The sequence below is a fragment of the Leptonychotes weddellii genome, chromosome 10 (assembly GCF_054177405.1).
Source record: "Leptonychotes weddellii isolate Sample4059 chromosome 10, ASM5417740v2, whole genome shotgun sequence".
Lineage (NCBI taxonomy): Eukaryota > Metazoa > Chordata > Mammalia > Carnivora > Phocidae > Leptonychotes > Leptonychotes weddellii.
In genome coordinates, this window is record NC_138378.1 from 99653595 (window position 1) to 99673898 (window position 20304).

Sequence of the window (20304 nt, forward strand, 5' to 3'; positions counted from 1 at the left end):
AGTTCCAGGCCCCCACACCGCCGCCACAGAAGGGAAATGGCCGCCCAGCAGGAAAGAGTGTGCCCTTCCTTTCCCCTCTGCTCCCTTCTCCCCCACGTCTACAGCCAATTTCAAACAGGTCTTCTCCACTTAGGAATTCTTATTCCTTGAAAACAGAATGCTCTCCCGCAAACCAGTAATGAGATGGCCCCGCTCATCCCTGAAGCTATGGGTGCACCAGCTCTACCTACTCAAAGATACTTTCAGGACATTCTCGAATTTGATCCTCAAAGCAAGTTTTCAGGGCTGAGGAAGGGGCACACCCCCCTTCCCTCATTACACAGATGAAGAAGATAAAACAAGCGGTTATCCTTCACATCACATAGCACTACCTAAAATTATAAAACTAAGTGGAGCAATGCTGCATCGAGTTATGGGACAGAAATAAATCCTCTCCAGGGTTCAAGCATATTTCATTCATTCTTCTGCATCCATTTATTGAGCAACAGCTATGACTGAAGCATTGAAAGACTATACGGGGCCTTGTAGAAGACCCAGAGAAGAACAGAGCCCAGTCCCTGAAATGGGGAGCTTATAGTCTTGTGGGAGTGATAAGACATAAACATAAATAATTATAATATAAGCCCAAATATGGTCCTTGTTAAAAGAAAGGCACAGAAAGAAGTTCAAGAGTTCAGAAGGGGGACAGCACCTGAAAGTGTTCCCTTTTGCCTCAAATAGTCTTTTGGAGTAATAGATAAAGGATCTTTATATACAGGATATTCAATTATATAGGATATAAATTTCAATGAAATTCTTCATTGAAACCAGGGGCCACTTCTAATTCATCTTATTATCTGCTTCAGTATCATGCACAAAGAAGGAATATCAGGAAGGACTGATAAATGCAAGATGAGTTGACAATGGCTCATCTGGATTTTTCTAGTGTAGTCTGTATGCTTCCTTTGGGATCAACAAAAGAAGGGGGTGGTGCAGATCACAAAGTATCCTTGGGGCTCCTAAAGCCGTCCTCACGTATAAGTTCCATGCTCTACTTCTTATGAACTAAAGATTTTCCTGGAATTAAAAAATTCATCTCCTTAGAAGAGTCAGGCCTGGCACTAGGCATCACTGTAATCAAACAGTTTTCCTCCAAAAAGATCAGTCCTCAGGTCAGTTCTGACTTGGATGAGAGTTGGAGGAGGACAGAGAGCAAAAAAAGGATATATTATAGAGCCCTTGGGGGAAAAGTATGAAACTCAAATTTATGACCTTCATTGCAAGTTAGGAGAGATGAGTTACCCACCCCAGAGGTTACCAGAGTTAACTACTTCAGAAGAACTTCACAGTAGAGAGGAACAAGAAGGCGGGGTGCTGGGGTAGGGGATCGGAAAGGCAAACGAGAGACTAAGAGAATCTTAACTCTAGGAAACAAACTGAGGGTTGCTGGAGGGGAGGTGGGTGGAGGATGGGATAACTGGGTGATGGACATTGGAGAGGGCATTTGAAGTAATGAGCACTGGGTATTGTATGCAACTGATGAATCACTAAATTCTACCTCTGAAACTAATAATACAGTGTATGTTAATTAAATTGAGTTTAAATTTTAAAAATTTTTAAATAAAAATAATTTAAAAAGAAAGAAACAGGAAAAAAAAGGAAAAGTTTTTTAAAAAGGAAGAAATATATCCCCACCAACTGGAAATGCTAAAAAAAAAATTGAACTGCTTGAATATAGAGTATTTTAGTGTCTTTTTAGGATAACTATGGATAATATATATACCTTGATAAACTGCTAAGACCAGTCCTAAGAAGATGTTATTACTGACCTCCTCCCCATAAGAGGCCAGCAGGATCACTTCCTAGCACATGTTAACATTCTGTTTACCCCAGTCATCAGAAGAAACCCAAGTGTCCTGGTCACATTCATCATCTAGACACTTGTCCCCATCCAGCTCTGTACTTCCCTACAGTAACTCAAACTCACCACCATTCCAGATCCTCCACATCCTTCCCACTGAGATCCTCCCCACCACCTTGTCTAAAACAGCCCTCCTCATGCCATTTGTATTCCCTTACCTGGCTGTATGTCCCCAGAGCACATCTGTTAGATACATTATTTCTCTCTTGGTATACTGTGTATTGTCCCCACAAGAATGTAAATCGATGTAAACGCCAAGAGGGAAAAGACTTTGTTGACACTGTATCCCCTACTACGAGCACAATGCTTGATACATATTCAGTATTCAATAGAGATTAGCTGAATAAATAGGAAATACAGAATAATTTTTTAAATTAACCTTTTAAAAAAATGTTTAACACTTGTCAAATTCCTTATAGCTTATGTAATGAATAAACAGGGATATTTCCATATAGTTACCTAAACACAGATATGCTATCATCATAAACACCAAAGATTTCTAAGATACTCAAGTGAGAAAATAAAGGAGGCACCCAGAGGACTCAAGGGATTAACATCCAACCAGCTCCAAAACCGTAGGCAGGGAACAGTAACTTGCAAAATTTATATTACAATACAAAGTAAGCTAGCTTTTCTACAGATAAAAGTACTTCATTTTTGCCTTATCTGAAAAATAACAAAGAAAGAAAACATCAGAATTCTCTCTTGATTTTAACTATAATAAAAATGCCTTTGAAAAAATTATCTTAAGCAACTTGTGCTCATCAAAGATGTGCGTTATCTTTTCATCCATAAAGCTAAGAAGATACTGACTGACCCTTGGGTCTGTGACTTTTCTGTTCATCCTCACACATCTATTACTCGATCTTTCCTTTTCACTGCCATTCTTCTCCGATTGTGGTCTTTATCAACTTAATTTTCTTACAGCCCATTCCCTCCTTAATTCCCTGTAATGAGGTGACTACACAATACTCCACTGAAACTGTCCTAGAAATAAGCAGGGCACTCCTGATTAACAGCACCCACAGCCCTTCTCCTCTCGGCTCTACAGTGCCGAATGCTGACAAGCACCTCATGCTCTCAACAATGCCTCCTTCCTCGGCCTCTATAACCCACACCCTCCTGCTTCTGGTCCTCGCTCTCTGACGTCCTCTTTCTCATCCCATCCCTGTGGGCATCACCCTCAGTTTTAGACAAGAGAGGTGCATACTATAGTGGCTTTGGAGTGAAGAGTCAGACTCTTGCTCTGTCATTTCATTTATTCATTGAACATTTATGGAGCACCTATTAGGTGCGCTCCATTAGACACTGAACAAGAACTATTTGGCCACTGCCCTCAAATCCAAGCAAGTACAAAGAAAAAGGCTTATGTTTACATCAACAGCAAGTTATATGCAGTTTGGAAACTAAAATGGCGAGGTATTCTTCTCCTTAATTTCCTTAAGTGTCAGTGTTTCAACATGAGCAATCTGAGCCAAGAATATAACAGAAGCAATAGAACGCACAAGGAAAAACATGCAACGGAAAGGATGAGACATGACTCACCGACGTAAATGTCAGCAGCTCCTCTTCAGTCAACTTATGCACTGGGTTATTCTTTTGGAAATTTGCGCTTTAAATTACAAAAAAAAGTAAATTAATTCTAAAATGCATGTTGTTAACTAATGAAATAAAATTTTTAAAAAGGCAACATAAACTTTATATATTTCAAAGCATGTATTTTCATATTACTGCATTATATACCAATAGAGATACAAGTTTTCCAAAGATAAGTATGAAAATTAATAATGTAATAAGTAAGTAAGTAATAAAATCCACAAATGGGGTGCCTGGGTGGAGCATTCAGTTAAGTGTCCAACTCTTGGTTTTTATCTCGGGGTCGTGAGATCGAGTCCCACACCAGGCTCCACACTCAATGCAGAGTCTGCTTGGATTTTTCTCTCCCTCTCCCTCTGCTCCCCCCCAAATAAATAAATATTTTTTTTAAATGCTGACAAAATGTGGTTGGTACTAAATGTCAACATAATCAATTTTACTAGGAGAAAGAAATCCAATCTGTGCCCCTTCACAAAGAAAATGAAAAGAATTAACATGGCACCGGCTCCTATTTACCAAACTCATGCTAAAAAAATAAAATATTACTGTGACCATTAGGCAAAAATTAAGAGGTTGTCAAAGAGGCAGAATAATGGGAATTCTTAGATCCTGCTGATCCAAGTATAATTTGATAGGACAATTTTGTTAAACAATTTAGCACTATCTTATAACATGAACCTTCATATATCCTTAGCTCAATAATTCCATAGAGCCCAGAGAAATTCTTGAACAGGTGTACCAGGAATCTATACACAAATATCCATAGTTATAGTGTGTATAACAGGAAAAAATCTTGAAATAATCCAGATGTCCAAAAGGAGAGTGATAAAATGAGAAATATTCACCCAATGGAATGCTATAATCCAAAGTAAATGGTAGCTACATATAAAACATGAACCATAAAAACATAATAATGAGAGGAAAAAAACAATCACAGAAGACTACATAATAGTAAGATACCACTTTTATAAAGCTCAGAAAAAAAAACAAATAAAACAATTGACTTAGACGTATAAAAACATGTAAGTAAATATATTTTTTGAAAAGGCAAGAAAATGACAAATAGAAAATTCAGGATAGTGGTTACCCTTTTTTTTTAATTCAAGTATAATTAACATACAGTGTTATGTAAGTTTCATGTACACAATATAATGACTCAACAATTCTATATATTTCTCAGTGCTCAAGATAAGTCTACTCTTAATCCCCTTTATTATTTCTACCTGTCTCCCCCACCCCTCTGGCAACCATCAGTTTGTTCTCTGTATTTAAGAGTCTGATTTTTTGTCTCTTTTTTCCTAGCCCCACTGTTTCACCAATCTATCATCTCTAAGAATTCACCTTCTCTGTGTTTCCTTTCTAAACTAACCCAGCCTACTACAATGTCCAAGTCACCTCTCCATAGGGATAATGGCCATGGGGATTACACAGAGATCAGGCAGTATTACAAAATCACTGTTTACAACCCCCACAATAACTCAGTTGATGTAAATCATCAATTCACTAATGTTCTTATCCGTTTATAAACACTGCCCATCAGATGCCCAAGATTCAGACAATAATGAAGTAGTTTCTACCAAACAGGGAAGATTTAAATTGCCTATAAAATCCACTCAGCACTTCTAACTGTTCCATATATTAAGATTCCACCAATACTGTATTTGGAGGAAAAACCGGTATTTGAAAACAGCAGTTTTCTGTTTTGTTTTTTAGTCCTCTCTCAACTGTGAAGTCTAACTCATTATACCTAAAGCTCAACTGACAGAATCCCTGGGCATATGTATATTTTGTTTAACTTTGCTCTGTAATTCTGAGCAAGTCATTCAGCCATTTGAACCCTGATTTCCTATCTGAAAAATGGAGAAAGTAGCCTCTAGGGTTGCTAGAACATTAATGAGGGGTAATGTGGAAAGTGCACGGTGCAATTCCTAGCATGTGCAACTGCTCACAAATGGTTGCTATTTAAATTATTTACATACTAGTAGCTGGCCGGTTAGCTCAGCTGATTAGAGTGTGGTGCTAATAAATTATTTACATACTAAGAATCATTATGAATTGGACAATTTTTCATTAGTAAGCATAAAATCTGTCACTAGAATCAAATCATGTGATAGAACAAGAGATCTGGGCTTAGAAATAGCTACCGGGGAGGGCACCTGGGTGGCTCAGTCGTTAAGCGTCTGCCTTCGGCTCAGGTCATGATCCTAGGGTCCTGGGATCGAGTCCCACATCGGGCTCCCTGCTCGGCAGGAAGCCTGCTTCTCCCTCTCCCACTCCCCCTGCTTGTGTTCCTGCTCTCGCTATCTCTCTCTCTGTCAAATAAATAAATAAAATCTTTAAAAAAAAAAAAAAAGAAATAGCTACTGGGGTGCCTGGGTGGCTCAGTCAGTTGAACATCTGTCTTCAACTCAGGTCATAATCTCGGGGTCCTCAGATCGAGCTCCACATCGGGCTCCCCACTCAGTGGGGAGTCTGCTTCTCCCTCTCCCTGGCCCTTCCCTCTGCTCATGCTTTCTCTCTTGCTCTCAAACAAATAAATAAAATCTTTAAAAAAAAAAGAAACAGAGCTCTATCTGTATGTGTGATCCCTTATACCCGAACAAGAGGACTAGAGGACTGCATTCAACTTTTATGTAAATGAAATGTGAAAAAGGGGTATAATGCTATGAGGGGGAGACAAAAGGGTAAGGTCTACTGAGTTAAGAGACAATTTTGTTTTGTTTTGTTTTACAAATTACCCATTACTAACTTGACTGTTCTAAATATTGGAACTTTGTGAATACTCCATTTTGAACATTACTAAGTCTCTAGATGAGAAATGAGATATTTATGTAGTCCAAAAGTACCTTCCCACAAAATAGTACTTACAAGGGTGAAAAAGAAAAACTTTACGATGAAGAAGCCTGCCAAACACGGCTTCAATCATGTGATTAAAGTTAACATCAGCAGTAGTGGGACAAATCAAAACTGTGTTCCACTGCTAGGATGCAATAAGAACCATAAAACATGGGGTGCCTGGGTGGCTCAGTCAGTTATGCATCTGCCTTCAGCTCAGGTCATGATCCCAGAGTCCTGGGATCAAGCCCCGCATCGGGCTCCCTGCTCAATGGGGAGCCTGCTTCTCTCCCTCCCTCTGCAGCTCCCCCTGCTTGTGCGTGCTCTCTGTCAATAAATAAATAAAATCAATAAAAAAAAAGAACCACAGAACTTCCCTTCTCTGATATCCATGCTAATGATGCATAATGCGAATCTAATCGTAATTTTTTTTTAAATAAGTCAAATTCAAGAGGCAAAGTCTACAAAGTAACTGGCTTATAAATTTCAGAAATGTCAAGACCATGAAAGTCCAGCAAAAATGAGGAACTATTCCAAGACTGACAGTAATTGGAGAGACAATGACAACTAAAAGAAACACATATATTCTACCGTGGGCCCTGTGCTACAAAGGAGATTACTGGGACAACTGGAAACCTTGAATGGGATCTGAGTATTAAATGACAGGAGAGTATGAATGTTAACTTCCTCATTTTGATAGCTGTATTGTGGCTATGTACAAAAAATTCCCTAGTTTGTTGGAAGCACACACTAAAGTATTCAGGGATGATACAGTATCATGTTAGAAAATTATTCTCAAAAGTTCTCTGCAATGTCTTACCCTTGCAACTTTTTTCCAATTTTGAAATCACTTTAAAATTGAAAAAAATAAAAATAAAAGGAAAAACTGTTTCCAACACACATAAGGTTCAACAGTATTAAGAAATAATTGTATCCTCGGGTGCCTGGGTGGCTCAGGTGGTTAAGCGACTGCCTGTGGCTCAGGTCATGATCCCCAGGTCCTGGGATCGAGCCCCACATCGGGCTCCCTGCTCAGCAGGGCGTCTGCTTCTCCCTCTCCCACTCCCCCTGCCTCTCCCCACTGCTTGTGCTCTCTCTCTCTTAAATGAATAAATAAAATCTTAAATAATAATAATAATAATAATTCTATCCTTTGGAATGTAAATATCCTCAAAGGTCAAAATAATCATTCTCAACTCTCCTAAATATTTTATTAAAAGCTTATTCCTAGCTAAGGCTAGCCAAAGAAATTTTGCTTATGAAGGAAAGAGAAGGTGAAGTTATACTAACTCAAAGGAGATACCTGAGATTCCTAATCTCTAACCCTTTACTTAGTTGCCCAGCGGAGAGCACTGGTAGTTTAGTGGTAATTGGATGCCCCACTATTCTTGATCCTTCTAAGCATAATAAGATTCCCTATTCAGGGCGCCTGGGTGGCTCAGTTGGTTAAGCGACTGCCTTCGGCTCAGGTCATGATCCTGGAGTCCTGGGATCGAGTCCCACATCGGGCTCCCTGCTCAGCAGGGGTCTGCTTCTCCCTCTGACCCTCTTCCCTCTCGTGCTCTCTGTCTCTCATTCTCTCTCTCTCAAATAAATAAATAAAGTCTTTAAAAAAAAAAAAAAGATTCCCTATTCATCCAGAACTCGGGGCACCTCCTGGAATAAAGTTTTCCTCAGCACAAGAAAACCAATATGCAAAGTGTTCAAAGTAACCAAGTAAGTAATTGACTTACCAGATTCCAAGGACAACAGCAAGCTCTTCAGCACACAGGTCAGGCATCTGAAACTGCTCACAATCCGCTAACTTTATCTCATTTAGAACAGTATCATCATTGAGCTCAAGATTCTGGTGCAATACAAAAGAAAATATTTAAACCAAAAATTAAATTTGATTCATTCAACACACTGTATGCAACTGATTACTAAGGAGGGAGAATTCACCTTTTTGTTTAAACATTATCCAATGTCTACATATGGTCAATAGGCTGTTTCTTGTGGAACACATACTTGGGGATGGTTTGCTGCGTAGAACTGGAGGACATGGCGCCTATACCTCAGGAAGGCACTGGCAATGTCAATAACAGGGAAGAAGAGCTATCACTCAGGGGGCCCTGGATGCAAAAGCCCCTCTGCTGATGCATCAGGATTTAAAATCAGGTCTTTCTACTCTGCTCTAAATTCTAATCTGAAATATCAACTCCCAATTCTGTTTCTCAACAGGATCTAGAATAGCCAAAACAATTTGGAAAAGAATAAAATCTGAGGACTTAGGGGACTTGATAGAGTACCTGATTTCAAGAAATACTCCAAAGCCAAGACAGCGTGGTACGGACATGAAGACAAACATACAGATGAATGGAACAGAATAGAGTCCAGAATTTTTTTTTTTTTTTAAAGATTTTATTTATTTATTTGAGACAGAGAGAATGAGAGGGAGGAGGGTCAGAGGGAGAAGCAGACTCCCTGCCGAGCAGGGAGCCCGATGCGGGACTCGATCCCGGGACTCCAGGATCATGACCTGAGCCGAAGGCAGTCGCTTAACCAACTGAGCCACCCAGGTGCCCCTAGAGTCCAGAATTTTAGACCCACATATGCCAACTGATTTTTAACAAAGGAAAGTCTTTTCAAGAAATGATGGTAGAACAACTGGATAGCCATTTGGAAAAAAAATGACCCTTCACCCTTATCTCATACCACATACAAAAATTAAATCAAAATCGATCACAGACCTTAATCTAGAAGCTAATACTAAAAAACTTCTAGAAGAAATCACAGGAGAAAAGCTTTGCAACTCTGGGCTAAATAGGCAGTCCTTAATTAGGACACAAAACACCTAAACCATCAAGTGAGAAAAAACTTACTAAATTGAACTTCATCAAATAAAAACTTCTGTTCTTTGAAAACATTGTTAAGAAAATGAAAAGCCAAGCTGCAGACTCAAGAGATTATATTCATAAAACAAATATCTGAAAAGGGACTTGTATTCAGAATATAGAGAACTCTTACGACTCAATAAGAAGATAAACAACCCAATATAAAAGTGGACAATGGATTTGTTCAGGTACTTCATTTAAAAAGATATACAAATGGCCAATAAGCACACAAAAAGATCCTTGGCAACAGTAGTCCGTAGGAAATACTAATTAAAGGGCTGACAAATACTAAATGTTGACAAGGATCTATAATAATTAGAACTTTGACATACTGCTGGCAGAAATTTAACATGATTTACAAACCACAAAAAATATTTTGCCAATTTCTTATAATAATAAAGATAAATTTACTACAGGAGCTATCAATTCTACTCTAAGTGGTTACCATGAGAAATAACACGTCCACACAAAGACATACATATTAATGTTCATTACCGTTTTATCTGTAGTAGCCCAAAACCAGAAACAACTCAAATGACTGTGAATAAACAAATAAAAGAAAAATTATACTATATCCACCCAATGGAATTCTAATCAGCAAAAAAAGGACTATTACCACATGTAACTATATAGGTAAATCTCAAAACATCATGCTGAACAAAAGAGGCCAGATACAAAAAAGTACATATAAAATTCTAGAAAAGGCAAACTATATGTACTCAAAGAAAACAGATCCATGATGGTTCAGAGCCAGTGTGTTGGGGGATTAACTACAAATGGGAATGATGGAACTTTCTAGGGTAATGAAACATACATGGACTGTAATGGTTGCATAGATAGATATGTATATGTCAAGTGTCATCAAACTGAATGGGTTTAATCTCATCAATTAAAATGGGTCAATTTTTCTGTATATAAATTCTATTTCAAAAAAATTGATTTTTAGGGTTGCCTGGGTGGCTCAGTCAGTTAAGCATCTGATTCTTGACTTCAGTTCAGGTCGTGATCTCAAGGTCATGGGACTGAGCCCTTCAATCCCAAGCAGTCTGCTTGGGATTCTTTCTCCCTCTTCCTCTGCCCCTCCTCCTGCTCATGTGCTCTCCCTCTCTCTCTCAAAAAATAAATAAATCTTTAAAAAAAATTATTTGGGGCACCTGGGTGGCTCAGTCAGTTAAGTGTCCGACTATTGATTTCAGCTTGGGTCATGATCTCCATGTCGTGAGATCGAGCCCCACATCAGGCTCCACACTCAGCGAAGTCTGCCTGAGATTCTTTCCCTCTTCCTTCACCCCCTGCCGCGCTCTCACCCATGCTCTCAAATAAATCTTTTTAAAAATACCAAGCATTTACAACTGGCACTCACATACACTGATGGTTGGAATGTAAAATAGCACAACCACTTTGGAAAACAGTTTGGCAGTTTCTCGTCAAGTTAAAAACACACTGGAGCGCATGGGTGGCTCAGTTGGTTGAGCAAACAACTCCTGATTTTGGCTCAGGTCATGATCTCAGGGTCGTGAGATCGAGCCTCACATGGGGCTCTACGCTGAGCAGTGTGCCTGCTTAAGATTCTCTCTCCCTCTTCCTCTGCCCCTCCCCCACACACATGTTCTCTCCCTCTCTCTCTCATTCTCTCTCTAGCATAGAAAAAAAAGAACACATTTACCATACAATCCAGCCACTCTAATCCTAGGTATTTACCCAAGAGAATTAAAAACATATGTTTACACAAAGATGTACACACAAATGTTTCAAGCAGCTTCATTCATAATAATCAAAAATTAGAAGCAGCTCACCTGTCCACCAACAGGTAAGTGGATAAACACACTGTCCACTGATGGACCTAAGTGTGCATGCCTGGATGAGTGGATTAAGAAGATATGGTACATATAATGGAATATTATTCAGCCATAAAAAAAAAAAAAAAAAAAACCAGGAAATCCTACCATGGGTGACAACTTGGATAGACCTTGAAGGTATTATGCTAACTGAAATAAGTCAGAGAAAGACACATACTGCATGATCTCACTTGTATGTGGAATCTAAAAAAAAAAATCAAACTTGTAGAAAAAGAGATCAGACTTATGGTTACCAGGGGCAGAGGGGAGGGGGAGGAGGAACTGGAGGAAGGTGGTCAAAAGGTACACACCTCCAGTTCCAAGACGAGTAAGCACTGGGGATGTGAGGTACAATGTGGTGAGTGCAGCTAACACTGCTGTGTGACCAACAGCAAAGCTGTGAAGAGAGGAGAGCCTAAGATTTCTCATTACAAGTAAAAAAATGTTTTTTCACTTTTTTCTGTTTTTCCTTTCTTTTTATCTATATAAGATGGATGTCAGCTGAACCTATTGTGGTAAAATTTTTACAATATATGCAAATCAAACCATTATGCTGTACGCCTTATATTTATATAGTGATATATGTCAATTATTTCTCAATAAAACTGGAAAAAAAGAATTATAACTTAAAAAAACATAATGCTAAGTGAAAGAAAACAGACACAAGAGAGTCATACTGTATGATTCCATTTATTTGAAATTCTACAAAAAGCAGCTCTAATCTGTGACAGAAAGCAGACCAGTGAGAGGGAAAGTGACTGACTATGAAGGCGTATTATAAGTGACTTTCTGGTGTAATGGAAATGATTCTATTTTTATTACGGTGGTGGTCATTCCGTAGGTCTATTTTTCAAAATTCAAACTGTACATTTAAAATAAAATAGGCACAACTTTAATTTAAATTTTTTTCTAGTTCAATAAAAGTAGCCAAAAGTAGGAGCTAAATGGACCAGAAGGCTGGAAACTGCCTCTGGCTAAGGGGTCAACCTCTTAACTAGTAAGCAGTACATCTGCCCAAAACACAGCCCAGAGGAACAGCTTTCCTTGTCTATCCTCAAGTTCTCCCTAACTGTAGGCTGAGCTCTATCTACAGCCTTTTAAGAAAAGAGTACAGCAATTCCAACAAATTGCTGATGGGAGGAACACAGAACCTTACGCTTCAGCTCAGAATCCAACTGAAAAAGCGGCTCTTCCTCCCCAACGGGCCCCTTCAAAGGCAGGGCAGGCGGGTGCAGAGCGCACCCTGGTGGCCATCGTTTTCAACACAGGCCTTTCATAATTTAAAAACTAGAACTACGTATGTAATAGCCACACTTAAAGTAAAAAAGTAAACTTTTAAAAATGATTTAACTGAATACATCAAAAGTACTATTCTTGTAATATGTGTCAACAGAAAATTATTAATTAGATATTATACATTCTTTTTTTCATATACAGTCTATGAAATCTGATGTGTCTTTCCCACTTCAGCACCTCTCAAATTGGACCAACCAACTTCCCAGTGATTAACAATCACACGTGGTTGATGGCTACCATAGTGGACCATGTAGCTCTACAGTATCCCAAAATTCTCATCTTTTCACATCCTTAAAGGGATGCATCAACTTATTAAAACACAATGTTTTCTTTGGTTTTTTGCTTGTTTTTTGGTGTTTTTTTTAAAGATTTCTTTTTAAAGATTTATTTATTTGAGAGACAGTGCACGTACGAGTGGGGGAAGGGGTAGAGGGAAAGAATCTTCAAGCAAACTCCCCACGGAGCACAGGGCCAGACTCGGGGCTCCATCTCAGGACCCTGAGATCATGACCCGAGCCGAAACCAAAAGTCAGACATTTAACTGACTGGGCCACCCAGGCAACCTTAAAGATTTTATTTTTAAGTAATCTTCACACCTAATATGGGATGCAAACTTACAACCCTGAGATCAAGAGTCACGCGCTCTGCTGACTGAGCCAGCCAGGCGCCCCTAATACACAAGGTTTAGTAACACATCCGTACGATAGCTTTACAAATCTAATCTGATCCTTTAACAAAGTGTGATGTGGGAAAAACAAATGAGGAACCTAAGGCTATCAGAACTGTCCCAGATTCTCCCCCTAGGCTAGACAATAAGGATGGGACAGAGACCCAAGTCTCCTGCCATCCCAGGACCCCTCCCCTCCACCACCAAAGATCTGAGATATGTCAGGGTTGGCAGCATGGCATTATTTATTTGCCAGACACAAGCAAGTAATCAAAAACGGCTTTGATCTTCATTCAAAATTCTCTATGTTCCTATTCTGCTCTTTTGAAATTAAAATGGGTCTGCTGCAGTACCTACTTACCTAACTGTTCTGCAAGTCCCAAATTTAAAATATTGTTTTACCTCAGTCCCACCTGGACCTCATAACATTCTACTGAATCAAGAAACTAGGACATAATTTATCTCCAATACGCAGGACACACACCATACTTAGCATTAAGGCATATTTCTCATCAGTGACGCTGATCATGTATGCATTTGTGTTTTTTGTGAATACACAATTGAACAACTAAGAACAGACTGTCCTTTTTTAAGACTTTTTTTTTTGAGAGAGAGAGAGAGAGCATGAGCGGGGTTGAAGCAGAGAGAGAGAGAGAGGGACAAGCAGACTCCACACCAAGCACGGAGCCGGATGTGGGACTCAATCCCACAACCCTGAGATCAAGACCTGAGCCGAAATCAAGACAGACGCTTAGCCGATGAGCCACCCAGGCATCTCAAGAACAGAGATTGTGTCTTTCATTTGCACATTGGGGTTGCACCTAACTGTTGGCTTATTAAACCCTGATCTCCAATGGCTTAAGTCTATGTAATTCCCCATTAATAACAGATTAAAAATCTAGGAAGGTCTAAAGGGAAATATGTTCCTCACTGGCAATAAAGTTACTGTTTCCTCAATTCTAAGATACACATATTCACACTGTAACATTTCTAATCAGGATATATTTTGTAATAACTAAAATTGGTATAATAGTGATCCTTTTTTTTCCCCCAAGGATTGGTTATTAAAAAGATAGTGTACTTTAGGGACACCTGGGTGGCTCAGTCAGTTAAGCGTCTCCCTTCAGCTCAGGTCATGATCCCTGGGTCCCGGGATTGAGCCCCACATCGGGCTTCCTGCTCAGTGGGGAGCCTGCTGCTCCCTCTCCCTCTTCCTCTGCTGCTCTCTCACCTTCTCTCTCTCTCTCAAATAAATAAAATCTTAAAAAAAAGAGAGTGTATTTTATAATTTAATAGTGCCTTTGATATAAGGAAACAGGATATATAGCTAATTAAATAAGCAACTGTCTTCTGCTCATAAGTATAAAGCAGTTTCTATCTAATCAATACCTACATCATATAATTTTTACCTTTTACCTCTAAGTAGTAATTAAGATTATCTGAATGTATTTTACTTCAAATATGAAAGATTCAATAAATTCTATATTAAATTGTATATCATCTTTTTACATTCCTCATAATAGTCATCATATCCTATTTATCATCCCAGGAGATAATTTTCTTTTTTTTTTTAAGATTTTATTTATTTAAAAAAAAAATTTTATTTATTTATTTGACAGAGAAAGAGAGAGCACAAGCAGGGGGAGTGGCAGGCAGAGGGAGAGAGAGAAGCAGCCTCCCCGCTGAGCAGGGAGCCCTATGCGGGGCTCGATCCCAGGACCCTGGGATCACGACCTGAGCCGAAGGCAGACGCTTAACCAACTGAGCCACCCAGGAGCCCCTGAGACAATTTTCAGTAAGAGAACTCCATATAAAAAAACAATAAACAATGGATTACTGAATTAAATGTGTGGACTGCAGAATGGAATCTCTTTTCACTGATGCTTATGCGATGGCCTAAAAATCAGGTTTATGGCAGTTAATCTAAGAGTTAGGGAGGAGCTTGGGTTACATCAAAAGGCTTAGGAAAAAAAGGGGGATCTAAAGAGGAGACGCCATACATGTAATGAGGGAAGAAGAGAGGTCTGAGGCAGGTAACAGCACCATGTTCCCTGACCAGCATCAACACAGCAGTGGAAACCCACTTCACTACAGCTCAACCTGCATCATGAAGTATAGACAGCACTGTGTAGTATTATCCCTGAGTTTCTACATCTCTCCCTTCCTTCCTTCCTTCCTTCCTTCCTTCCTTCTCCTCTTAGAATCAACAGCGGTTCCTCCCTGAAGTTATCTCAAAAGCAAACAAGAGAGTGCTTGGAACAAGCCCAGCAGTGTGCAATAGCTCATCAAAGGCTTTCCCTGGGACTCCTGACTGCTGTCACTCTTTGTTCGCAGCCCTAGCCCCTCCCCTTGGCACTATTTTCAATGCAGAATAGAATTTTAATGTTCAGTGTACCCAGGGTAAATTTGTTTATAGGCTCTGGAATGAAGGGTAGGTTTCAAAGACAGTAACATCAGGCAAAGGACAACCAAAAGCGTTGGCTTGGAATCTCCACAGTAAGAAAATATAAATGCTAATGACCTCTATGGAAGCAGATGGAAAGGCATTTAAGTAGGTAAACTGACAAAAAGCCGTAAATTTAAGCTACAAGAAGAGAATGCATGGGGCTGGCTGAGTTGGTAGAATATGTGACTCTTGATCTCAGGGTTGTAAGTGCAAGCCCCCACTGGGTGTAGAGACTTAAGAATAAAATCTTAAAAAAACAAAAACAAAAACAAAGAGAATGCATTAGCCAAGTCAAGAAAAACATAATAAGGCAGCAATCAGCCCAATAATGACAGTAACAAAGGATCAGAACTCTCGTAAAAAGAAATTCTTATCATCTGTTTATATATTTTGAAGAAGCCTAAGAAATTTCAAGTCTCTTAATATTCAAAAATATCCACAGAAGGCAAAAGTTAAGGCAACAAATACAGTAGCAGCTAGAAAAATTAGGCTCTACCCAGTCTGTCTTTTGAATTTTTTCAAGGAAGAGTAATAATACATAACTGACTGCATTACTAATTCATATTACTGAAGTCTAAAAGAAAAACGACATTTTATCTCTATTTAAGGGTAAAAAAGGCTTAAACACACGTTGGTTTGCTTGGGTATTTTCTAAAACCCCCAGCTACCATGAAAAAGCTCAAGAAGGAACAAAATGAAGCCTCTTCCCAAAACATTCAGTGTTACTACAAAACTCACCTACTGAACCTGTTAGATTTGGATGGTAATTTAAATAACTTACGCTCCTACTCACCTTGGTTAAATGTTCCTGAGGAGTAGGTACTGGACTGAATTCACAATGTGAAAAGGCATCCCCTTCCCTTCTTACATCTAGAATAAGTTGTGCCACATAATTTTCCTGGAACCGTGTCCTTTTCCCCAAAGCACCTGAAAAAAACATATTAAATTGTCTATCAGATCTACTGTACAATCATGAAAAGTAATATTTTCAGAGTACTTTAAAGTCTGTAAAGGTATTTACTCCATTTCACATAAAAAAAAATATATCACCTGCGACTCGGTGATTATCTTAAAACTACTTATAAAATTATAAAGCCAGGGCGCCTGGGTGGCTCAGTTGGTTGAGCGACTGCCTTCGGCTCAGGTCATGATCCTGGAGTCCCTGGATCGAGTACCGCATCGGGCTCCCTGCTCGGCAGGGAGTCTGCTTCTCCCTCTGACCCTCCCCCCTCTCATGTGTTCTCTCTCTCTCTCTCTCATTCTCTCTGTCTCAAATAAATAAATAAAATCTTTAAAAAAAAAAAAAATTATAAAGCCAGGGGCAGAAAATAAAAAATAAAAATAAATATAAAATTATAAAGCCAGTAACCTATGGGTCCAGAACCCAAACCCAAGATTTATGCCACTAGATTACAGATACTCACTTTTTTTTTTTTTAAGATTTTATTTATTTATCTGAGAATGAGAGAGAGAGGAGAGAGGGTCAGAAGCAGAAGGAGACTCCCCGCTGAGCAGGGAGCCTGATGCGGGACTCGATCCTGGGACCCCAGGATCATGACCTGAGCCGAAGGCAGTCGCTTAACCAACTGAGCCACCCAGGCGCCCCTACAGATACTCACTTTTGCATCAAACTACCTCCTTCCCCCAAAATTTTCATAGGTAGAAGAAGTATCATCATCCTCATATAGCAGATGGAAAAACAGAGGTATAGTTACTTGGTTAAGATCACGGGGACTTTCAGTCTCAGAGCCAGAGCTTAAAGCCAGGGTCTCCAGGTTCTAAATCCAACAGTCTTTCTATTATTCTATCTGGCTTCATTTAACACCAACATTTTTTCCATTTTATATCCGAAATAACTTGCTACAGAATAGCTTCAATAGAAGCAACAGTTCTAATATCCACTCTCTGGCAAGCTTCAGATTACAAAGACCCTTGATTGTAAAGACCAGTCTAAGAAGTCTGGATTTTATCCTGCAGTGAGTCTGGATCTAAATTATACATCAACCTTTTAAACATGCTACACAAAAACAGCTACTGAGATGGTCTAACAGCTCACTTTTTTATAGAAGGGCTACAGTTTAATGGAAAAAAATAGTAATCTGATTTTCATTTTATATTTGTGAGTACCACATTTGTATTTTTAAGTTCTTTGCTCTTAGCTTGGAAAAAAATATGAAGAACTAGCTAGTAAATATACCAGCAGTTAAAGCTGACTATACAGAATACTGTGCCATTAGTTTTTAAATAGCCCCAAAAAAGTCCCAGAGGGCCAAAACATTTAAAAATATAATCTCTGAAGCTAACCTCACAAGTTATATTATATAGAACTATATTTTCAAATACAGACAAGACTCCAACTTACATATGGCCATTGTTCCGAAAGTTCTAAGCTGGGTATTTAATAATTTTCCCCATACAAACAATGTAACAAAAGATGGCTAAGATCCCAGACCAGGCCACAAAGTCATATTTAACTCATAATATACTTGAAAGATTTTATTGACAAGACCAGCTGAATAGGAAGCACAGAATTTAGGGGGTAAGAATGGACCTTAGAGTAATCTAGACGAAGTCCAGGAAGGACAAATAGGTTCAATCACTTCGACCTTCACAGACACGGCCTGGAATGCTGAACTCAGGTTCCAGAGGTGTAAGTGGTGTGCTCGAACTGATACTGTGGGACTTCATTAACACGATCAATACTGAATGGCAATGATATTGTAACACCCCAGGGATAGAGCAAGACATAAAAAGCGACCAATGTTTCTTTTTTGTATTCGGAAGAAATACAGAGGTTTCTGGAGAAATTCTTTAACTTATTTGTTCATTCAACAAATGTCTGAGTGCCAACAATACGCCAGTGTGCTAAGGCACTGAATCTAAAACAGTCGACAATTTCTGTTCTGAAGACAAAAAAAGCAGATGGAAGCCATAGGTGGGTATTTACAAGAAAGGGCAATGTAAAGAGGCCACACCAAATGTGGGAGTCAGGAGGAACTTCAGGAAACTCACACCCATCAACAAATGGTCAAAAGTTCATTTGTGGGGGCGCCTGGCTGGCTCAGTTGGTAGAGCATGTGACTCTTGATCTCAGAGTCTTAAGTGCAAGTCCCACACTGGGCACAGAGCTTAATTAAAAAAAAAAAAAAAAGAAAAAGTTCATTTGTGTACTACCTGGCTACCATATATATATATCACTAACACGTGGCTAACCAGACTGGAAAATAAAGGAGAATCTCCAGGAATAAAGAAAATGTTTCATTTCAGACTTGTTCTAAAACTGTGAATTTTTTAAAATAAAATCTTTAAAACCGATTTTTTTAAAGCAAAGAATAGAACAGAAAAAATCAAATGTAACCAAACAATACAGCCAAACTGCCAATGTTTATATTAGTTTTATCATAAAAATAAGTCAATCATCCACAAAAAGTAACAAGTCTTACCTGTCAAATCAATTTGTAATTTGCTGATGTCTTTAGCAATGTTGAACTGATCCTTCGCTTTTGTATATTCATAATAATATAAAAATATATATGCACACTCCAGATGGAATTGAATAGCCAAATACTGACCAGAAGCACCTACAAACAGATCCTCTAGTTTCATCACTGCAAGACATAAGATGAAACATTAAAAACTATGATGAAAATGAAAATCTATGATTAAGTAAAATGAGCAAATGACTAAAATGTTGAGTCCACAGTACGTGAAGCATATATATTTCACAGTCCCTGCTCTTAAAAAATTTTAAATCTGGAAGATGAGGAACACAAGTACAATCACAGTTCATAGCCAGCATTCTCTGAGCATTCACATGTTCCAAGCAAAAAGCTAAGGACATTACATACATCCCTCCTTTACTCCACACAATCCTAGGAAACACAATTCATAAACCTGCTCTAATTTTAGAGTGCTTGGTTTGGGTTTTTTTTCTTAAGATTTTATTTATTTATTTGACAGAGAGAGACACAGCGAGAGAGGGAACACAAGCAGGGGGAGTGGGAGAGGGAGAAGCAGGCTTCCTGCGGAGCAGGGAGCCCGATGCGGGGCTCGATCCCAGGACCCTGAGATCATGACCTGAGCCGAAGGCAGACGCTTAACGACTGAGCCACCCAGGCGCCCCTAGAGTGCTTGTTTTAATTGTGCTATTAAAAAATATGGCAACACAGGGCGCCTGGGTGGCTCAGTTGGTTAAGCGACTGCCTTCGGCTCGGGTCATGATCCTGGAGTCCCTGGATCGAGTCCCGCATCGGGCTCCCTGCTCGGCAGGGAGTCTGCTTCTCCTTCTCCCGCTCCCCCCTCTTGTGCTCTCTCTCTCTCTCACTCTCTCTCTCAAATAAATAAATAAAATCTTAAAAAAAAAAATATGGCAACACAAAGTGAAGATGCAGAGTACCAAATGAATCTACAAAGAGTTAAACACTACAGAAAATCTAATGGAGAGATCAGCTTAGGGTTTCCCTCATAAAGAATGCAGAAGTCCTCCCTTCAAAGGAGAAACAGATATACAAAGATATATATGACCATATTAATATCAAATATAGAATGCATATTGGTTTAGCAGTCAGATTCTGATTTCTCTAAATACCTGAGCTGAAAAGATGGGAGGATAATAACCTGATAACACAGTGACTGAAATGAAATGACTGTCAAAATTAATTATATGTAATAGAGAGGTCAGCTGACACACACCAAGTTGCAGGGGGCATCTACAGGTCACCCGGTCCAGACCTCTACAATATCCCTGACAAACTATCCCTCACAAATGCTTCCAGTAATGGGTTAGTCAGCATTTCACACAGCAGTCCACAAGAATTAACACATAATGTGAAACTAATATAACACTGTACACT

At 39.1% G+C, this 20304-nt stretch overlaps 1 protein-coding gene across 4 annotated transcripts in view; it reads right to left on the reverse strand.

Annotated features, from left to right (window-relative positions):
- The window catches only part of TTC27 (tetratricopeptide repeat domain 27), a 156000-nt gene that overhangs the window by 125028 nt on the left and 10668 nt on the right, over nucleotides 1-20304 (reverse strand). For all 4 annotated transcript variants that reach the window (XM_081796958.1, XM_081796960.1, XM_081796957.1 and 1 more), the window contains exons 2-5: nucleotides 18895-19059; nucleotides 16245-16378; nucleotides 8065-8177; nucleotides 3446-3512 (exon numbers count right to left, since the gene is read on the reverse strand). In XM_081796958.1, the coding sequence (XP_081653084.1) occupies nucleotides 3446-3512; nucleotides 8065-8177; nucleotides 16245-16378; nucleotides 18895-19057 (477 nt within the window). In that variant the 5' untranslated portion in view covers nucleotides 19058-19059. The remainder of the gene's footprint in view (nucleotides 1-3445; nucleotides 3513-8064; nucleotides 8178-16244; nucleotides 16379-18894; nucleotides 19060-20304) is intronic.